Consider the following 22,362-nt stretch of genomic DNA (forward strand, 5'->3'; position numbering starts at 1 on the left):
AATCATATAGATTCATGTGGTTGTGCAGGTCAGCCATATATTAAGAAAACACAGAGATTTTGAAACTTCTGAATTGAAGTTGTTCTTGTTCAAAACTATTAGTTTGCACAAACAAAGTTCCCTAATTCTGCTACAGAATAATCGTTTTATGTGGTTATTGCTGGTGCCTTTTATGTTCATGTGAAAAGCACTGTATTGTTTGTATTCAACCTAAAAACCCAAACCGAAAGAGAAGTTAGGGTCTCCATTATGAACAACAACAAGTCGTGTTGGTCAATCAAATTTGTGCAAGTGCATGGTAGATTATTTAGGAACTTGAATGCAGTAGTCTTATTATTTGCACGGTTGTTTGGTTTGAAGATAAAATTATTATCATGGAGATCATTCATAGTTCTATAAATCTGTGTTTTGGTACCAATGGAGCACCTCTCATCTCTATCTAGTAGTTGTCTCACTGATCCATGCTGTTTTCTGTCTGAAGCCCAGCAGGAGGCATCTTCTGGAGTCCATCACTGATCAGCTAACAACCAATATTCTCCAAGTATTACGGAGTACTGCAACTTATGAAAACCTATTCCGCTCCTAACCCTAATCCTAGATAACCAAGTTTTCTTCAACAGTTTCTCCACCACTTCCCTCTCCAGAGACTACCTGTTAACCTCCCAGTACCACCATTCAATAAGACTGAGGCTCTCTTGTTTTCCTTTATCCATCAGCACACATTGCTCTTCCCCTCGCCTGTTGTCTGTCTTTATGAAAGCATTAGGTATCCTCTTTGAGCCAACAGGCATTGGAAATGAAAGAGCAGAACACTCTTGGTCCTCACCCTCCCCGTCCCTTACCACCATCCCACCCCTACAATGCACTCTTGTCTAGTGCCATGTTTCGAGCGAATGTCATCATCCAACATCTATGAATGAGTGGAACACACTGCGTCACATATTGATCCACTCCCTTTGTGAGGCCTTCCAAGCTTGAGATAATTAGCATCGTCCATTAGCGACTTTGCTGAGCTAACGTGCCCATTAAGAGTCAAAGCTTCTGTTCTTTTCTGCGAACATTCATTTGGCCCGTATTTTCTTCTTGAAAGAGAATAATAAGGGAATGGTAAAAATGTGTTGTGGACAGATGAAAAGTGGAAAACATAAAGTGGGTGTTTAAATGCATTAAAAGGCATCTAGATTTAATTAACACCCTGGATATCTGGCAGCTTTGTTCATGTGCTGTAAATGATCATCTTAGCAAAGAGCAGAGCTATAATTTTGAGTATGTTTTTAAAAGGTGTTTTGCAGAGGCATAGCGGAGGCCTTTTTTCTTTTCACAGCCCAAATGTATGACTTCTCTTTGCCCACTTTGATGCCAAAAGTAACCTATTAGAGTCCAACGCAATAAAGCACGTCTTTACTTGTCTTCTTTTTTTGTAATTTGCCTTCATTAGATGAAGAATTTATTTGGTCGTCAGGGATTTTTTAGTAACAAGCACAGAACTTCCTGACTCAAGATGAAGATTTCATAAAAGTGCATGACAACAAATAAAGTAGCAACAATTGCTTATGACACTGTAACACTTTGGTTTGGAGATCCAGCTATGCAGAGCATGAAAGCTCCTAACAGAATATGTTGACACTTCATGGGATTGTTCCTTTGCTGGTCCAGATCTGAGTATTGATTGCAACACAAGAGGTTCACATCTACCTGTTTACTTTCTCTGTTTACTGTTTGCATTCCTCTGGCAGGCAAAGATATTATTTCTCCGTTGAGGACCCTAGAAAAGCGGCAACCCCGCGCTCAGTGTTCGACCCAGGCGCCCGCTGTAGCACTACTGATATAATGAGAGACTGTGGAGAGAAACTATACCGGTGCCAGTAGAGGCTCTTGGTGAGGCATCCAAACAGCGGCTTCCACTCTGTGGATGGCGTTTTGGGATGCATGCATGTCACGTTGACCTTACTGACCATCGGCTGGCTAAGAGGGGAAATGAGCGCAGGGTATGAGAAGGAGGGAGCACCAAAGTAAAGTGCTCACCCTGAGCCATTATGATTAACCATCAGCAGTTTTTGTGTAATCATCGGCAATGTGCACACAGCAGAATCCTGTATGGAAAGAGCTGCAGAGAAAAATCAATCACATTATATTACTGTGGACATGCTTTATTGACCTCTGTTGGTGTTCACACATTTCATACTTGATTTGTATCTACTGGCGGGCGTTTAGAACAATGTGGGCAATTTGGGCAATGAGGAAAAACAGGGCAGCATTTTCAAGCCCGAAGCCGATGCTTATGGATTGAGTGCTACTTTATGAAAAAGAGCAACCTATTTAGATGCACTCCCTGCATACATTTTATGAAATGCCCAGAAGCGTTGGATGGAGCTCTGCCCTTATTCAGGCCCATCAGAGGGTATTTGCAGTTTGGAATGACTTGCAGTATATATATATATATATATGGCTGTATAGGAGCCAGACCGGCAGTACAATGTGTGAAACCTCCTGTAGCTCAGGCAGACAACAGTAAATAAGAGTTGGATGTCTCATTATCTGAACACCAAGCCGTGACAGCAGCATTCATCCAAAATGCATTGTATCCAAAGGTTAAGAGTAGTTATGAGAAAAGTAATGTATTATTAAAATACCTTTCGGAGTGAAGTACCTTCAGATATATTTTCCTTGGTAATGAAAGCAGGATTCGGTGGAAATGTAGTAATTTGGAGACCCATTTCTTCAAGCCTTTATTCCCCTTCTCCCTCTTCAACGATTTATCTGGGGAGAGTGAAGAGCTCACAGCTAGCGAACAGACAGTAAACATTTTGTTATAGTCAGAACCATCTCTTATTACTGGTTTTTCATTAAAAAAGAAAGCCTTTTCTAAGCATTCAAAGCATTTCGGCGGATGAAGATGCTTCACAATTTTCTCCCTCTCACCCTCTTTCTCTCCTCACTATACCTGAATCCTTTCTCTTTTTGATGCTGTTAAGGGAGTAATTGAGTGCAGAAAATGGCTTGGCTTATTTGGACTGAGCCTGATCCAGAAATGATTAAAGCTAAAGGGGTTTGAGGTATTCAAAGAGAGAGAACGACAGAAAGAATATGGTTAATGCTTTTTTTTCTTTCTTTTTCCATTTTGTGAGGAGAGAAGGAGGCGGGAGGGGTGGTCAGCCAGACAGGTTGGTGTTCAAGGGGAGGAGGGGGGAGGAGGGGGGCGCACAGAATAGCCCCTACTCATACCCCTATTAAAAGCATCAGGATTGTCAGGGACGGTAAAAAGACAGGAAATCACTGTAAGAAATGAAGCTTCTTTTACCAATTACTGAATACCGAGTGCACACCTTGGAGCTCTTTGTCCTCTGTAGCACCAGTTCTCTGTCTCTCTACCCTTTTCTCTCTCTTTTTCTTTCTTTCTTCCCGCCTCTCTCTCTCCCGCTCTCCCTCGCCGGCTTAAAGCCTTTGAGTCAGATGCATTAGCACCAAGGCCCGGAGAAGAGGCAGCGTTTTCAAAGCCCAGTTGGACTCACTTCTAGCCTGTCGTTGTGGCTCCTTTTCAGGCTTTTATTCGCAGACAGTAGGGGCAGGTCTGAAAGAGACGCCCTCAACCTCTCCACTCAAACATTTATCTCTCCCTTTTTTCCCTTGCTACAGCAGAGATGATTAGCGAAGGGAGCCATTTACTGATCCGCGGTGCCTTTCCGCACAGCGTGTTAAAAAATAAAAAGGGAGCACATTCAGTTTGTCTGATTAACACACACCTACACAGTTGTGCACATTCAGACACGTACTCTCAGACAAACATGGAGCAAGCATGGACACAGTCTATCTGTAGTTATGGGTGACGGCAGTATTTTTTTAAGTAAAGTCTCTTTTATCTTATCAATAATTGATATGAGTGTGAGCCTTTAGTGGAGGATCTGTCAGGTCATTGAGTTTGGATAGATGAGCTCTGTCGTGCCCTCTCACCCCACCCGTGACTCTTGGGACCTATAAACATCTCACAGACTGGCTCTCCATCCCACCTATTGACCAAGTCAGTTAATTACCTCCCAGTTAAAACAATAGCAGAGAGCTAATGTAGTCAGTAGAGAGCATTTAGCGCCTGTGGTTGTGTGGGTTTGTAGCCAGTTCATGTGTGTAACAGCACAGCAGCAGTCCGATATGAGTCCACAGGAGCCATCTTAACGCGGTTTCACATTATGGGTTTTGTGAGGATTGTTGCTGTGGATGCGGTTATGGTGATAGCCACTGGTAATGGTGTCGTTAAAGAAGATATAGCTGCCAAATTAGAGGTTCACAGAGCATATTTGCTGGGGCAATAGCTGCTTTCAGGATCCATAACGTTGTTAGTGAGTTTTCATAGACCATGCTGACGGATGCTGTCGGCTTGTTCGGGGTTTGCTCTTATCAAGACACATGAGGATATTATTATGTAAGATTACTCATTTTGAGATTTAACTCTCGCTCCCTACACCCCAACCCCACCCCTGCTCCACACCAATCCCTTTACATCGTCCTCACCTCATCTGTCATCCCCACTGGCAGACAGCAGGGGACACTTTTCAAATCACCCAGTGTTTTGCCACGAGCACTGTTATGATGCTAATAAGATTTTCATTTATTTGGAAATACATTACTTCGTCTTAGCGCCCTGCGTCGAGTACAGGTATTTTTAATGGTTTGAGATTTTTAGCTTGGTGTTAATGTCAACCATCAGGAAGTTGCCAGAGTTGACAGCGTGTGTGTGTGTGTCTGTGTGTGTGTGTGTGTGTGGTGTGAGGCATCGCTGCTCTCTGGCAGCCATTTGCAAGGTTAATGTTGTAGAAAACAACATCCATCTCTCCGCTCCCCCCTCTCAAAACAGTTTCATTAGTCCTGGCGCTCTGACCCCTCTTCTTATAGTGTTGTCAAATGTGACATGCTTCATATTATTGGCGAGTGATGCAATCAATAAAATTTCAAAGTCTGTTCTGCTGCCAAGTTGCCCGGCCTGGTGTTCACAGTGTGCATATTTTAAAACACAGGGTCAAATTGGCATCGCATACGCCGCCTGGCCGTCTCCCATTCATCCCCAGTTGGCTAATAAATAAGACAGGCTGAAGGCTCTGACTATCAATAATAATAACAGAGTGAGTTTAGTTTGGGACCCATTGATGAATGAAGCCTGCGCCTTTCTGTACAGCTTTGTTTGGTGCTGACACATTGGTGTTCTGAGCGAGTGAGTCTAAGACAAACACTTTGATTCAGGGGATTACATTAGTTAAACAAATATCCAACTGAATCAGGTGTTCGCCCTCTAAGTCTATCTGTACTGTTCAGTATGCACTTCATATTTTAATCTTGTTGAGATTAAATGATGTATAGCCACGTAAAGTCTTATTTCCTTATAATTAAAAGATGTTATCCTAAAAATGAGAGAAATTAATTATTTAACAACACCTAGTTAATTTTGTTATAAGAAGAAACTTTATAATACAGTGGTATGTTGCTTGTAAAGTGTTTTTAAATATTTGATGTTGAAAATGAGAAAAAAAAATCCAGTGAAGTCTGTATGTCTGCCTATATTGGTGAAATTATTTGTGGCATATTAATATTAGTGTTGGGCAATATGGCCAAAATCTTCTATCCGGATAAAGGTAATTTCATATCTTGATAACCAAATATTTCACAATATAGCATCTTTTCTGATATTTCAATAAATAAATTGTTTTAAGAAATAACTGCCTGTCTTTGTTACAAAAAGTAAAAAAGTATTTTTCATTTAATTAAGAAGTGAAAAATCTCCTTGTCCTTGATTAAAATACACCATTAGTGGGTTTGCTTAACTAAGGATTATTAGAATAAAGTGAAACGTGATCAGGAAACTTCAGGGTTTAATGATAAAAAAATTATAATGTCAAACAAATTCAAGACTATGTCAAAACTAAAAAAAATGAATAGCTGAAAATTTTGGAGAACAGCAAATTTATTTCCTTGACTATGGGTCAACACCGTTTAATCACAATTTGTTCTCTGATCAGTTAAATATTAATAGAAATACCAAAAAGAAAACCTCAATAATAAAACAAATATGAATAAGAGACCACACAAAAACGTCCCTTGTATTAACAATATAAATATTATATATTATAGTTTTGTCATTATACAAAAAAAAGTTTGTTCAACAAAACAATCATCTTGTTTAAAAAAAATACACCCATAACACATAAAATATCTTGTTATCAAACAGTTTTTGTGAGTGGTAGCAATAACATGCCGTACATTAAAGTACAGTAAGTAGTTCTTGATTAAAAATGAATAGATATATTTTAAATTAAAAGAACAAGATTTTTTTGTAATGCAGACATATCTACAAATAAATGAATAAACAAACTTTAAATGGGGCCTTTATAATGGCATCCATCTCTTTAAATATTTAACTGAGAGCTGATTGGCTTCAGTTATTTCCAGCCTTCAAAATATTGCTGCTGTTTTGCGTGTGTGTCAAATGTATTTTTTAAAATGGACAAAACAATGTAGTCAAGGTCTCATGTTCAAACAAAGTTAGAGTCTGACACATTTATAAAATGACCTGTGGGTAATCAGTAAGTAAAATATGCTTAAGCCTCAGCCAACAGAAATGGACAAAAAAGCACTGATAAATTGCTGTGCTCATTGTGAATTCCATACTCAATTGTGGCATTTTCCAGGGTAAATGGAATTGTACATTAAAGTCTGAATATGCCTGACTTTGGGGGAGTGATACATTTTATTTTCCCTCTTTCTCCCACAGATGTGGCCCGTAGAAGCCACAGTATTGCGGTGCTTTCAGGGAAAAGGCCATCTTTAGGACCTCTTGATCAATCTGTGACCTTTAAGTACATAGCCATCTCGTAAATAGGAGGGTGCGCTTACAGAGACTTCAAAAGCAAGGGGACCCGATAATTTCAAAATGGAGCGGTGTGGAGTGGCGCTGGTGGGGAGTCCATAAAAGCCTGCCTTGTTCTCTACACACCTCCTCTTTGCTCCACAACAGCCAGTTAGGGTAATAGCTCAAGGGAGAAAGGGGAAGAGAGAGAGAGAGGGGGGGGAGGGATGGATGGAGGGAGAGAAAAACAGGTAATTACTGGTAATCATTGGTCGAGGAAGAGCTGATGATCACTACAGTATAACAGATTGTACTGTTCCCTGTTGAAAAACACTGAGGAGACCGGATGTGGTGCTGTCGGCAGGTAACGACTGGGAAATTAGTCGGTAACCTTAAACCCCCCTCGCAATCATAGAGAAACTCTCTTTCCCTCTTTCTCTCCTTTTCTCTCTTTCTCTCTCATTGAGAGGAGTTACATAAATCTCAATGTTCCACTCAGTAAGTACTGTATAAGTAGGGACTATGGGTCCTTTATTATATTACAATCTTTTTTATTTAGATTGGACATCAAGTAGAGGCAAGTAGCTGTGGTTCAACAAGGAGACAGGGTGATACAAACAGAAATATTAGAGCACTTGGAGTTGTACCTCAGTCTTGATTTAAAGCTGAAATATATTCATGACATACTTCTGTCAGAAATGTCTGTTTAGTTAAGACAATTTAGTCTGGCTTTGATTTAAACTAAACCACTAAGTCAAATTCAAACTGTGTCCACTAGGCAATAAAAGCCTCACAGTGAAATGTGATTTTTTTTTTTTTTTAATCCATACACTGTAATGAGGTTCCCCTGTAATTCCCCCTACAAATAGCTTTTGTTTTCTGAGCCTGGCTGTCCAGCAACATTATCAATTTTCTGCTAAAACCATGTACGTTAAACACAGACATACAACATTAATTAAATGAAAGTGCCTCGAACCATTTGGTAGAATGTGCCTCAACCTTTTCCAGAAATTACTGAGCATTGATTGCAACCATTTTTTGTGCAGCAAATTTTAGCCTCTTACTATAATAGATGGGAGAATTTGGCTGCAGTGTAGATAAGCCAAGCAGCAGAAATATTAGTGAAGAAGTGGTGACCTTTGTGTGGTCCCGAAAAAAATCTAATTATAGTTGCAGCAGTTACAGCAGGTTTCAAATCTCTTGAAAGCAAATTATGCAATTGAAATCATCAATGCAGCTGTGTTGTATCACTTCTTTTTCAATGATTTCTTGCCTCTCACATTCACAGTGATGAGCTACTAGAAGTGTAGACTTTAGCAGAGCCAGTGTCACAGAAAGACTTATTGATCTGGAGCAGTGTCTTCCTTGGGCCCTGTGTGACTAGACAGTGGACTCATCACAGTTGGAGTCTTTAGTGGATCAATTGGGAGCACTTGCACTGCTTGTACCTGTTTGTAACTGATAAGACAACACTTCAGAGAACTGATAATGATTAGCTGAGGATAAACACCAATCAACAGGAAAATATGAAAGAGGATTAGCTGAGAACATCGATTCTCTGTTGTTTTTTACAGCACTAAATAAAGCTGCAGTGCTGTTTAGTTTTTACTCAACTATTCACAATTATTAATCACATCATACATTAGTGTATTTAAATGCAAATAATTGCCATACATAATCACCAACAACAACCTGAATCCTGGAGCTGAAAATCGCAATGCAAAGTTTTCTTGGAACTGCGTGACAAGGCCTACTAAGTGGCCACATTGTTGTGTCACTTAACACTCATGAGATCATTGCAGTTTGATCCACATCCCATAATGGTAACACGGTGAGCCCATATCCTGATCCGGCCCCAGTTGAAAGGGAACGCATGAGATCATTCAGTCTTGACCTAGATGCTAAAGAACATACCGGAGATGACCCTGCTGAACACAAAAGTTTGATTTTAAACGAAGGAGCAGACCATTTGAATAAAGACGACCTGTTATCGGTTGAATAAAATAAGATGTTGGGACATGAAATATGGATGAAGTCAATGAGGGAGTGGTGATCAAGGCAGATGCCTCTTGTGTTGACATGTGACAGTACTAACTGTTGTCAGGGGAAGCCCCTCACTTAATACAGGTCAGATCAAAATGTGCCGCTGGGAGTCGTGTCTTCCCTCAGTGTTGCCGCACAATGCCACGCCAACTGAGGCGTAATTCTCACTCTCAGTTTGTTTTCAAAATTACAGTATCACTAACACATTGGCCACACCCATGCAGTATCCTGTTGTTTTGAAGTCCTCTTTAGCCAATGCATCGTTTTTGTCATGGCCATTCAAAAGGAATTACCAATAACACTGCTAATAATAAAAGGCTCGTAACGGATACATAGGAGGGTTTGTCATCTTGCTACAGTTTAATCTGGCCTGCAGGTACTCCGGCAGTGAAGGACAGGTAACGTGAGACTCAAAGATTCGCTGCATTAGTTCTGCTTAGCTAACCGTGAATGCTAATTGCAGGAAGAACAAACTACTACTCTCCCCTCCTTTTCCTCTCTCCTCCCCCTTTGGCCAACAGGAGAGCTCGCTGAGAAGCACAGAGAGTGTCATGCAGCTTTGCATGGAGCGGGAACAAAGAAGGTTGTTCTGCAAGTGAGATTCAATATGTAGAGAGAAAACACTGTTGAACATGCAGCCGTTGACTTCCCCATAGCCATCATGCGGTCCTCTCATGGGCACAATAAAAGCGTGCAGGATAAGAGTTCACTTTAGAGTACGACTGTACACTAACTCTTATCTTAATCTGTGGAAATCCTTGCTTTTCTTGAGCTAAGCCATCTATTAAATAATTTATAATTTATTAATAGTTTATTGGGCTCCTTTTAAGCTGCAGCCTTTGGATGTGTTTATGTGCTATTGGTATGTCCTCTTTAAGAAAAAAAATATTTACATTTTAGAACTAGAAGGGCACTCCGAGAGCACAGATGTCCACCAAGGCATGCCCTGACTTGGGGGAAAGTTCACAATAAATTTCTTAGTCTGGAATAAATTTTTCCACTTACTTGGACATATTGATGCTGCAAAAATGTCCTACCTCGCAATGTTAAAGACAGTGAACAATGATATGTGTATCTGGTCTGTGATCCCTTACAGTATTGAATAGGTTCTTCCTTGGCCCATGCTACAACCTTCCACCAAGTTTCATGGAAATTAGGCCAGTTTTTCTATAAACCTGCTGAGAAACCAACAAACAGACAACAGGCAAACAGATGGACAAATGGAGTTGAAAACATGATCTCTTTGGCAATAGTAATTTTACCATTTGACACCAAGCAATTACTGTGCAGATGAGATTCAGTATTGTTAAACTGAAATGTCAAAAACATCACCCAGCATTAGTGCTGTGTTACTAAAGAGCCTCTATTGAAATCAGTATTACACTTTAGCCAAAGATATCATGATCCAAAATCAAGCAGAGGGCTAAAATCTCAATTGAAAGAGTGTGCTACATTCAGAGGAACCCAACCGTGACACACCTTTGTGAGAAAACGAGACAATAAAAGAAAAGGGGGCTAAGAATGGAAGAGGTAAATCCTCCCCTACTAATCTGGGGGCAAGGTCAAAGACCCGGTTACACACCAGAGGCTAAAAAGGCTCAGAGGTGCTGGTCAGCCTGAGCCGCCAAAGCTGTGATCACTCTCTGAGGTTCTGACCTGGGCAACTGAGAGGCCACTACCCTAGTGGCAACCACTATCTCCTATCAGTCTTCTATCCAGACATCTATAGGCTACCTGTAGGCCCTCGGGCGAGAGCTATCATATAGCCACTGTACCAAGCACTCCTGTCTTTACCTTGCAGTGGAGATTTATTGTAATTAGAAGATTCCTTTACAAAAGCTTGGGATCAGCGTTTCTTCAAGGATCTCTGTGAGGTCCCATGGGGGACACCCTTTGATCCCGACCTTCGAACCCTAAGGGTTAAGCCTTCCCTTTGCAAATGAGTTTGACATGATGGGCCACTTCCTAATTGGCCAATTGCTCAGTGCCATTTCTTGGTCCCGCTGGTTTAACAAGTGTATGTTTTGCTTCCAACTCTCCAGTGTTTTAACACATCATTACTCCCGCCATAAATTCCTATGCTTTGCTAAAAAAGCTACAGGATCTTCATGTATGTAAAGGTTCATATGGCAGAACCCTTGCAAGTTTTAGATTACATTTCTGAAAATGCATACAATCTCAGCACTTCAGATTTTAAAACCATCTGAAACCAGTGTTGTTTGTGTACTTCATTGGGATTCCCACATGTTTTCTCTTTTGTCTCTTTCACTCTACCTCCCACTGTTTGATAGCCTGACAATGCTGAAGGCTATAGTAGCTCTTAAACCATCAGAGACATTGGAGGAGAGGACTGGCGGTGTCGAGTCCTACCCTGCAGCATGTGGTTTGTAAGTTTCTGCCCCTCCCCTGCACCTCCATCTTTTTCCCAATCAGATTAGTTTGTCTAATAGTGAGAGGAAAGGTTGTTGCCAGTGGGCCCTGCAGGCTTGGAAGAACAGGTGGCCAAGTGCTGAAATGGTTTCTCTGCATTGATCTTCAAAAGCGATTTGAAGGTTTGCATCTGCTTTTGACTATGAGATCCCAATCATCTGAGCTGTATACAATCAGAGTACCTACAACTTTTGAGCCAATCTTATTCAACAATACAAAAAATGTTGGATTCAATTTGCATCATGTTATGTATTTGGTAACTGTCATTCTACAACAGGATTAATAATCCGTACTGTTTCCTTACATCTCACTACAGTTAGGTTCAACAGTTGCCTGTATTCTGAGACATCTTTCAAAATCTACCTGCAGACCGTTACTCAGATGGATTACCCAGTAACCTTTCCCGATGACCTCTGTAGGGTTTGTTCACCTGCAGGACCATGGGAATCTCCCCTGCTCAAACACCTCCTCCCCAGTACACCGAGAACGTGCCTCACCAGCCGCCTAGCACCAAGACGGATTGTTTAGAGGCGCAGAATTAGTCAGGTCAGGGAATCCTTGGCCTCAGGCCCGGCTAATTACTTTCTAATGTGACGACGATTCTTTTGAAGAGCTGTTTTCTCGCTGACCAAATCCCTTTAAAAGCATCTTGGGGGTGCAAAGGGGGCCGAGAGGGAGTGCGCTGTGGCAGGCCACACCAGGGCCAGGGGGGGGGCTCAGGTTACATTCTGCCTGCCGTGATGCATTGTTGGTGGGACGCCTAGGCTCCAGTGTTCCCCCTCCTCCTCCTCAACCACCTCCATCCTCCTCCTCCTCCTCCTCTCAGTACTGTCCCTCCAAGAGAGGCTGCCGCAGAGCCTCGCAGAAACTCTGACACCAGTGCGGAGGATGCACTCTGCACATGAAACCCTACACTCAACTAATGGTTACAAATGTGTTTTCAAAGAAATCCCAGGTCTCCCGTACAAACCATAGACTCACACTGCTGGATGGGCATATCTGTACACACACACATGCGCACACGTGTGGGCACATTGGCGAACACAATTGGGGACAATTTCTGTTGCTGAACTGGGAGATTTTAAAAAGTACTCCATGCATGTTTAGATGTGAGGTCCGTGAGCTCACTCTTGTGGGAGACAAGAGAGAAAAACTTTATATTTTAACTGACGTCAGGTCGTTAATTATTACCAACTAACATTAATGATTTACTACAATCAGCAAATATTGCAGATTTGCTTTTAGAAATTGCAGGTGGCTTGTGGCTTTGATTGACACATCACACAGATTTCACCGACCTCTTGCTTTCTCTCCCTCATTCCCTCAAAGAGAATGTATTCCCTTCCAGGGGAGTGATCCCTAATTAGCTGTCAGGTGATAGTGTGCTGCTTTGTGCTCCCTGCTGCTGCGCTGCAGGCTATGTGGTCAGCAGTCAGTCTCACACTGAAGTGACAGATCATCTCTCTATACAGCAGACCCCTGCAGCTGAAAGAGACCACTTGGTCCTTACAAAGAGATCCCAACTCTCCATATTAAGAAGAAGTCAATATCGAATCTCATAACAAACAGATCAGTGAGCCAGCAAAGACAAGAGGATCACTTGAGAATCTGTCTGCACTCTCACTAATAAAAACAATATCCAGGGATGTTTGTCTCCCACCAATAGATGACTGATGACTGGATTTGCATCTGAATTATTTAGTGGCCCTTTTGTGTTTGTCAGTTTGTTCAATGTAGGTGATTTTAATGGAGAAAAGATACTTCTTATATCATGTTCCAACATTCAGTGAAACTGACAAAAGCTTTGGAAAATCACAATCACATTTTGCCATATAAGTGCGAAAAATAACTATCCTTTCCTGTATTTCCCAATAAAAGCCATATCTTCTAACTTCACAGGATATGGCAGACAGGTAATTCCTGATATAAAAGATATGATTTCTTCCTGTCTGTCTGTTAGTTTCACTGCAGGTCTCCTCCAGACAGTTCCAGTATCCACCCTGGCAGCAGAGGGACCTTGTTTGAAGGTCATGTCAGCACCGGGGCGTAAACGTTAGACCTTTTTGTGGTCAGGGTAAATGTACAAGGCCGCCCTGCGGGAGCACTCCTTCCCTCTCTTTAATCGGCGTATAACAGGCCCTTGTAGAGCCAAACTGTCTGCGACACATCAGCACTTAGAAATAAAAACCCCTCAGCCAACCCTGCGACGGCTGCGGTTGGAGTACGGCAGCTGGATCATTTCAGAGGGACAACACAGACGGCTCTGCTGTAGACGGGAAACAGGAAAGGGAAAATCCATTCTTAGACTCAGTTCATAGGAGTTCTCTATTTTGAAATCTTACAATTGGAACTTTTAAATAAAAAAATGTTTATCATCCCTAAGATAAAAACATGTTTACCTCTGCAATGAAAATGATGGAACTCCATTGGCCTTGTTGACACTGCAGCAGCGCAGGTGTATTTAATGGTGCTGCTGTTGTCTGTTAGCACAATAAATTAACCTAATTTGTACTGTATGATTGCAGTGATTAGTTCTTTGCAAAAATAATGTTGAGGTTTTGTCCCTAAATGACATTAGATAACAGTTTTAGCTCTCTGGTTTTCAGCTTTTGTCTGTAAAATTATAAAATTGTAAGAAAACATAATTGAAGATAAAGGGGTTGTTTTTATGAATCTATGTATGTTTGTGTTGATCTGCAATCTGGAATACATGTCTCAATCATTGTAAAACTGCCCCTTTTAACAGCTTTTTCTTAATGCTCCAACATTCAGCTCCCCTAACATCTGCTGTATACTGCGTAAATAAACAGTCTACAAAGTTAATAAGACAAAACATAGAATATACAGCCATCTCTCTGTGTCAGTGAAGCCAATAATTTGAAGGAGCCGAGAAAGCAAACTTAACAGTTCTAATGCTCCAGCCGAGAAACTTAATTTACCAATTTGCAGGAAGACAAGATGGCAGGAAACAAGCCAATTTGCCACGTGTGCAGCGCACAACAAACCCCAGCCTTGCTGCCCGGCCTCATGAGAGGTAATTATCCCTAAAAAAGAATGCCATGCTGTATTAAGATGTTGCCGCATCAAAACGAGGGAGACAGCCTCATTACAAGTAATTATGAGGGAATTAGAAACATCATTTAACTAAACGAGCAAATAATGTCCAGGATATTGAAGAAGCTGCCTGCACTTCTGCCGACCGCTGCAAGTCCCATTACAAAAATTGTAGGTCTTTAATAGAATAATGACATGCTTTATCTTCCCTGCCTCTCTCTGAGAGGGTCTTGGAGCAGAGGGAAGGGCTGAGGGAGGGAGGGGAGGATGTGAAAACAACTGTTGCAGAGCTCTCTGTCCTCAGTGTGGTCTCACTCTTGAGTGTGTAGCATAAGGCCTTCAAGATAATCCCCCTATTATCCTTACAAATACAAAATGGAGAGCAGAGAATTGTATCTCACATCCATTATTGTGTCAAAGGTAATGCTAATGGACTTATCTCTAGAGTAATAGCCGGGTTCTCTGCACGTACTGTAGCCTGTAATAGTTTGATGCATATTGGACAGAGAATGGCACTTCAAAACAGGCAGTTCAAGAAATGGTTGGTAATTTAACAATGAAGCGTAATGCATTTTGCCATTAAAGCCCTAATGCAGATTTTTGGTTAAATATTTTTCTTGGAAAGTTCAAATAACAGAGCCGCTCATATTTGACCTTGAGTTATACACATCTAAAAACATTTCACAAGTTCAAGAAAACAGCCTGAAAGACTGAAATTATATCCTAGTGGTTTTATGCCTTTTTGTAAGTAAATTATTTCCATTCTGTGATTTTACTAGCAATGCATTGATGTATCAGCTCAACATCGGTATCGGCCGATATCTGTTGACAGATGGCAGTGCCTGATGTTTATCTGAAATGTTCCATCAATTTTGCGCAGGCTAAATGCTGTTCTGGTTATTTGCTGTCGGACTCTGACAAAACAGTTTTGTTTTTTTTAAATAATTCGCTATTTTATATATATGAAAAGATGTGTTTCCCTGGCACATGAGGGTTAATAAATGAAAAAAATATCAGTAATGGCTTCCGCTATCGGCCAAATTGTTATTTTACACATCAGTATCTACACCATTACATTTTTACCATATTTGACTTAATATCCATATGTCTGCTTCGCCTGGTTCAGTAGCATATGCCTCTTCTGTTAAGGAGAAGGGGTCGGGGCTGGGGAGAGGAGGGGGGGACAAACACAATTTCCCTTCAGCTCCTTCATTTCCAGTTGATATAAAACAGAATCATGAAAAATCACTTCTGGTCCAAGCTCTCCTTTTTAACCATTAACCCATAAATACAGAAGCTGGTTAAAGCCAGCGGATGACAGGGCCTGCCTCAAAAACCTTGTTACGCTTCCCTCAAATTCATTTAGGGAGCAAACAGGTCTTGAGAGTTGTCTGGCTTAATGCATTGCGATCGCTTTTAAAACTCTTGTCTTGAGGCAGACCCGGGGCTCTGCATCTGCTCGTGGTGTTATACTTCATATCCTCCCACTATAAAATGAAGCCACACATACCCTCTTTAAATCAAATGGCTGTAAATATGTGAGGTAGTTGAAAAGCCCTCATCCAAATGCATGATGAAGGGATGGAGGGTTGGTGGGGGGTGTTCTTCAAATATTAGACGGGAACATTATAAATAAAAAAGTAAAGTAATGTTGTTGCAGGCTGTTTAAATTTAATGGGGTCTCTATTAAGTTAGTTTAGATCTACATCATTTTATCTCAAGATGTAAAAGAGGTGATATCCGCAGGTTTTAGTATAATTCATTATGATCCTGTAAATATGCTCTAAAAACTATCCTGAGAATCAATTTACCCGGTGCTCTCTGTCTTTGCCTCTTCCTCTGCACACAGTGTGTAGCCCACAGTTTCCATTACTCCCATCATAAATTATACCACAGAGTGAATTACACTTGCTTTTCACCTTACCAGGCAGGTTTGATGAATCCTAAGGCACAACACATCATCTCAACAAATCTTCATCACCATGCCAGTCGCTGTCTCTTTGCAGTTTAAACCACTTCAAATCATTTTCATTGCCCTGCTATTAAAATTTGTAATTCACACCTGCCATTGCAGTGATACATAGTTACATCGAACCCCCTCCTCTACCCCCACCTATTCCTCTCTTTCACTTATTCTCTCCTTTGCTCGTCAACGCATCTCCACACATATCTCTCTCTCCTGTAAATCAAACAACCTCAGGTGACAGGTCATGCAGATTTCGCACAAGTCAGTGGGGTGCAAACATCCATCCAAAAGAGCGGCGCGCTGCCGTCACACCTGATGACATAATGACCACTTGGAAACTAATAAACAGCTTCATTCAACCAAAGCTATTGCTCCTTTTCATAAGCGTTACGGTCCCCCATCCCTCTCTCTATCTCTCTTTTCTCTCGCTCTCCTATCTGTCACAAATTCATCCCCCCTGCGCCTCACCTCTTCGCTGGTGCCGGAGTTACCCATAAATCACTGCTGTTGTCTAACGCTATCCATTTTCCCAGAAACACAGGGCGGCTGTTGCAGAAATTGGGTCAGGCATAATCTGCAGGGCAGCAGAGCCTGGCTAGTCATGATTCTGCTAGGTAATGTAGCCATTAGCACACAGTGAGAGATTGGCGGGATGGGTAGAAGGGGTTGGCTGCTGGTGGGGGTCCCTTGTACATGATGTGACACCCAAGAAAAGCTGGCAAATGACACGGTTTTATCGCTCCCCATCAACCACGAGGCATGCGTGCATGTGCATGTGCATGTGCGTGTGTGTGTGTGTGTGTGTGTGTGTGTGTGCGTGCACGTTGGGAGTGACTGATTCTCTTCAGGCTTGTGTTTATTATTTCCATGTATTGAATTGTTATGAAATTGAACTTTGACAATGTGTGCTGGACCTCTCGAAAAATCCAAACTAGCCACTGAATTAACAAAACATACTGAATATGGTACTCAAAGTGTAGCTGATGCAGTAATTCATTGCACAGATGGAGAAAAGAGAACAGCTTCGATTAATCATTCAAGAGTCTTGAACTTTGACAATATGCCTCTTTATTATGTTTCCCCCTTTCAAGGCCTGATGCTGGAGAGCCACAGGAGGCAGACTTCAAATGAGAGAAGATCCAGCCCAGAGGCATGATTGGCTCGTGATGGCGTGCATCTCTTCTCCACCCTGCAATACACTTCATCTACTTCTTATTTACCTCTGTATGTACTACCTTTACAAGTCAGCTCAACCGGGTCACCCACCTCTTGATTTCCAGCAGTGTTGTAGTTGTTATCTGTCTTTATTAATTTAAAATGAATCTGTAAGTATGGCTCTTTGCATCTTGAAAACACCTGCAGTTGATATTTTATTCTGCTTGTAATTTGCATAGGAGTCAAACAAATATGGAAAGCCAGCGTGAGCCTTGCAGAAGGGTAAATGCATCACATTTCACACTGCAGCCCTACACACATACAAGCTGCAATTAAAATGTCTGTCAAAAAGCTCACAACTCTGTATTTGATATAATGTTTAGAGGTATAAGGTTGGATATGTGAGCCAACAGCTATTTAAACTAGTGTATAAACAGTAATGTCATATAAATGGTAATTAACACCATTTTTTCCCTCACTATAGTCATAGTTAAAACACAGGTGTTCTCAGTTTAAAACATCTGAAATAAAAACCCTCCAGGTGAGAATTACTGCAGCTCTACAGAAATTCACCTTTAATTTCTCATTATATCACAAGCCTTTACCATGTAGAAATAATAACACTGTTTTTACAACAACAAAGAACATCTTGTTGATCACATTTGTTTGTGTACTGTTTGTACACACAGTGTCAGCACAGCTAAGTAGAGCTAAGTTTACAATAGTTTTAGGTGTTTGCTCACCGAGTTAAAAATCTGTGTCAATATTTACAAAAATACTGACACAAACACAGTACATAAAATAAAACCAAACAAGCCCAATTTTCACTGAAATAGAAAATTTATTGAATGAGAAGGTTATTATTGAAGGTCTAAATTACAATAGAAACAATGATATTTTTCCTTGAATGGAATAATTAAGTCTTTCCTGTGTGGTGAAATAAAATGACTGATGCTTTGCAATATATGTAACAAACCAATAATGAATAATAAAAAAAAAAAAGAAAAAGCTTTTTTTGTGGAATGGATTTTTTTTTTCTTGAGTGTGATATGAATGTTAACTTCCATTATTTCATCGGTTAAAAGGAGGAGAAGGAAAATAAAAATACAAAAATTATTGTAATTAATTATACACATGGTGTATTTTATACATTTAGGGAAGCTTGATTGCTTTCATGTGAGACGCTGCATAATAAGAATTTCCTCAACAAATAAAGTGATACAATTAATATACAAGGGTTATGTGGAGACACTTATAAGAATGTATTGTTTTGTTTTTACGTGGACTGCAGTGGTGGACATACAGCAGAGTCTATCAGTACTCAATCTTGTTATACAGGTTGTATAAAGGTAACGCTGGCAGGTTGCTCCCCGGGTAATAAAGGGGCGTCGGGAAGGCGATGGACCGGGGAACCGGAACACGCAGTAAGGAGTTATCTCTGAAAACCAGCGGCATCCCGACTAGAGTCTGTGCGGAGGCGTGGGCCATGTTGGCCGCCTCCAGTTCAGCTGATAGCTGCCGTTTCCATTTGTTCCTCCTGTTCTGAAACCACGTCTTGACCTGAGTCTCCGTCAGCTGCAGGCTGGACGCTAAGCAGGCCCGCTCCGAGCTGCTCAGGTACCGCTTCATGTCGAAGGTGGACTCCAGCTGGTACACCTGACTCCGGGAGAAAACCGTGCGCGTCTTCTTCTTCGCTGAGTTGCCCTGCTTGTCCGCACCGTCTGTCTGTCTCTCCTCGGACAGAGGTGACATCTGATGGCATGGTCTCTCCTGCTCCTCCTTATAATCCTGCAGCAGAGGCTGTGGCAGGTGCGGCCGCCGCGCGAGCCCGTCACTCCCAGACAGCAGTCCTTTAGCGGGACCTGAGCGCGAGCAGGAGGACAAATATGTGGTGAATATCATAACCGAATAATAGGCTACATCTAGGCTTTTTTATTTTATTTTTTCTCCTCCACATACTCAGTTTGAGAGTTCGTCAAGTGTGAACTCTGACTTTCTAAAACGACTTTTTAAATAAACAATTGAGCGTGGAGTACGCTCGCTGTACAGTTAGCTATTAATAAAATCCCGCTCTATTTAACGCTCAATTGACGACGTGTAGTGCAGCCATTTTCGAAACATGTTTCATCAATTAGCAGGCTCAATTAAATTTGAAATGAGAGGAAACACAGAGGGCTAATTATTCGACCTTCCACTCTTCCGCTGCTGCTGCTGCTGCTGATTGTCTGCACACAACAAACAAGTGGATGAGCTGCATGTGAGTGTGACTGTCACAAACACGAGCTAATGAAATGTGAGCTGAAGTGCAAACAAAAACACAAAACAGGAGGACTGGTTATTAAAAAATAAATAAATAAAAAGAAGTATTTAGGCCTACTTTCATGTCATTTTATATAGTAAACAAATGGTGTAATTGTTTAAAATGTGCAATAACATTTAAATTATTTTGCATCCCTTTTCTGTAATAATAAAAAAATAATGATGATAAATATTCCTTACCTATACAGAAGTTGTGGGGTTGGTGCTGGGTGCATGGATCGCTGTGACCCGTGTCGGAGCAGAAGCAGTCCGCTGAGTCCTCCCCGCCGCTGCACTCCTCCTCGGAGGACACCGACAGTGAGCGCCTCCGTGGCGGCGGTGGCGGCGGCCCCTTGGAGAGCTCCTTGTTCCCGGAGCGCGGCGCATCGGACGGCGTGCCTAAAATCGACTGGATGGTAAAGCTGGAAATCGGGCCCGACGAGCACTTGCTCCCGCTGTCTTCTGCGTTACTCATTCTCGCTTCATAACAGTAGTGAAGTATTGCCTGAATCTGTCTGTCCCCCTTGTATTCCGTTATTGGTTTCTATACGCTTGGTGCGTAAAAATTACGAAAGCGGCTTTTGTCTTCTTCTGTTTTTTTCCCCTCTGTTTTTTTCCCTCCTACCCGGTTTTAATTGTGGAGTTTTAACATTGAAGGAGTTGAAGGTGTTTTTTCTAGAGCTCGGGGAACATGAGTGTATTCCTGGTCCTCCTCCTCACGCTCTGGATCAGAGGCAGCAAGGTTGCGTTGCTTCATTTGCATGTAGGTAAGCTCCTCCTGGGCCAATCGCTGCCTCCACAAGAAGCCCGGAAATTTCAAACTCCTGTCAATGTTTTGAGACTGGATGAGGAGAGCGAGAGGGTCGGAGAGGATCAGCAGGGCTCGTTTCTGCATTTAGCTTGACTTGACACTCAGGGTTATTATTTATAAATTATTATTTGAACAAATGCATTATGTGTTGTAATAAACTGCATGTAAATAATGTTATGTAAATAACTAATATTAAAAGTTGGTTATGGTTTTAAGGCAAAACATTTTACACTAAATGTCCATGTCACATTTAAAAAAAATGTTGAATTGGTAGAATATATTTAATTTTTTTTTGATTCCCCCATTTATAAACACACTCTTGTTATGTGATAAATAAATTTAAAAAATATGGAAGATTATCCTACAAGCAACCTGTACAAGCAGGAAACAGCTCAGTCAACAACCCATGATGACCTCATCTTATGCATGCTAAATTGTCCTGGGTGACGTTAACACGCATGCAGCCTTGGAACTAATACAGAGGCCTAACTCATTTTTCCTGAAAATAATAAACTCATTCCGCGTCCATTATCAGCGATTAAGAATTAATTTGATCATTACTGAGCTAATCTGCCTCGTGATGACCGCGCGTGGAGTGGAGGCCGGCTAATTGATTGACTAATTGATTGGAGGTGGTGGGGGCTGAGTGTGCGCACGCGTGTGTGTGTGTGTGAGAGAGAGAGAGAGAGAGAGAGAGAGAGAGAGAGAGAGAGAGAGAGAGAGAGAGAGAGAGAGAGAGAGAGAGAGAGAGAGAGAGAGAGAGAGAGAGAGAGAGAGGAGGAAAGAGGGGCGCGCTTTCCACCACCACCACCACCACCCTCCTCCTCCCACATGCTCTATCCTGTGTGTGTGTGTCTCTGGTTGTGTCTGGCTGCGGGACAGCTGCGGGGCTTGAGCTGGCGGTTCGGGCACATTATCCCTCTTTTACTGCTTTGTAAGGGAGCCCCAGACACATTACAAATGGTCAGCTTTAATCATCATGTCAGCGCCCTTCCCGGTAGCCACACAACCGGTATTCGGTGTTAAAGACAGGGGCTGGAAAAGGGAGAAGAGTGTGGACGCTGATGAGGATGATGATGGTGGTGATCATCATCATAGCAGCCAGACAGAGGCATCTGGATCCACGCGTAAATATCGTCAACTGGCAGCAGCTGCTAAACGATCTTAACAAAACGCTTACGCAGGGAAGGCTTTACTGAAGGGGGCGAATATATGAGGGCAGTCGGGGCGGATGCTGGATTTATGGTGGTTACACATAAGGCGTGAAATCTGCAATGACAGTTAAATGGGTTTATTTTATATGCCGCTCTTTTCAAACAAAGACCTTTGTCAGTGGAGCCGCCTTCATCACTTTCAGACGACTTTTGCAAAGTGAGATTAGTTCATCACAGAGATAGTGGACATAACAGGCTGCTATTGTGGCGCGCAGAGTGAATTACACGCGCTGTTTTTATGTCACACTTGGCGTTTATAGGCCACAGGGCGAGCAGTGTATTAGTATGGAAATGTTCATCCCGTGTTTCTGTGGAGAGGCCCCAAACAGCAAGCAGCGGGCCTAAGTTCGTGCTCTATCACAGTGATAGGTGGTGTATGGCCGCCCTACCGCAATAACAGAACAAGATCTTTAGCAGGAGAGAAAGGTCTGAGAAAGACAGATGAAGTTATGAGGCGCTTTGATCTGGGAATCAAGCTTCGATAAATATTAAACAAAGACCCTTTACACGTGTGTATTATGATATATGGCGTGTCCAACTCTAGAATAAGGAAATTACC

General features: G+C 41.7%; 1 protein-coding gene and 1 long non-coding RNA gene across 2 annotated transcripts in view; one reads left to right on the plus strand and one right to left on the minus strand.

The window, feature by feature from the left end:
- The window catches only part of LOC131993166 (uncharacterized), a 99,789-nt gene extending 81,477 nt beyond the window's left edge, over window positions 1–18,312 (plus strand). Inside the window, exon 3 of the long non-coding RNA XR_009396285.1 lies at window positions 17,417–18,312. This is a non-coding gene — a long non-coding RNA (uncharacterized LOC131993166). The remainder of the gene's footprint in view (window positions 1–17,416) is intronic.
- A 433-nt stretch (window positions 18,313–18,745) lies between these two features.
- Window positions 18,746–20,486, minus strand: hmx2 (H6 family homeobox 2). The gene is made up of 2 exons (XM_059358937.1): window positions 19,980–20,486; window positions 18,746–19,342 (listed from the first exon to the last, which is right to left on the minus strand). The coding sequence occupies exons 1-2, from the start codon at window positions 20,251–20,253 to the stop codon at window positions 18,795–18,797; spliced, it is 822 nt and encodes a 273-aa protein (XP_059214920.1). The 5' UTR covers window positions 20,254–20,486; the 3' UTR covers window positions 18,746–18,794.
- Between the last annotated feature and the right edge of the window lie 1,876 nt (window positions 20,487–22,362).

Source organism: Centropristis striata, chromosome 20 (genome assembly GCF_030273125.1).
Source record: "Centropristis striata isolate RG_2023a ecotype Rhode Island chromosome 20, C.striata_1.0, whole genome shotgun sequence".
Lineage (NCBI taxonomy): Eukaryota > Metazoa > Chordata > Actinopteri > Perciformes > Serranidae > Centropristis > Centropristis striata.

Excerpts from the sequence above, each read along its gene's own strand:
- hmx2 (XM_059358937.1), bottom strand. The coding sequence starts at position 20,253 with ATGAGTAACGCAGAAGACAGCGGGAGCAAGTGCTCGTCGGGCCCGATT. Across the intron at positions 19,343-19,979 it reads ACCCCACAACTTCTGTATAG|GTCCCGCTAAAGGACTGCTG; the intron begins GTAAGGAATATT and ends GCTCGCGCTCAG.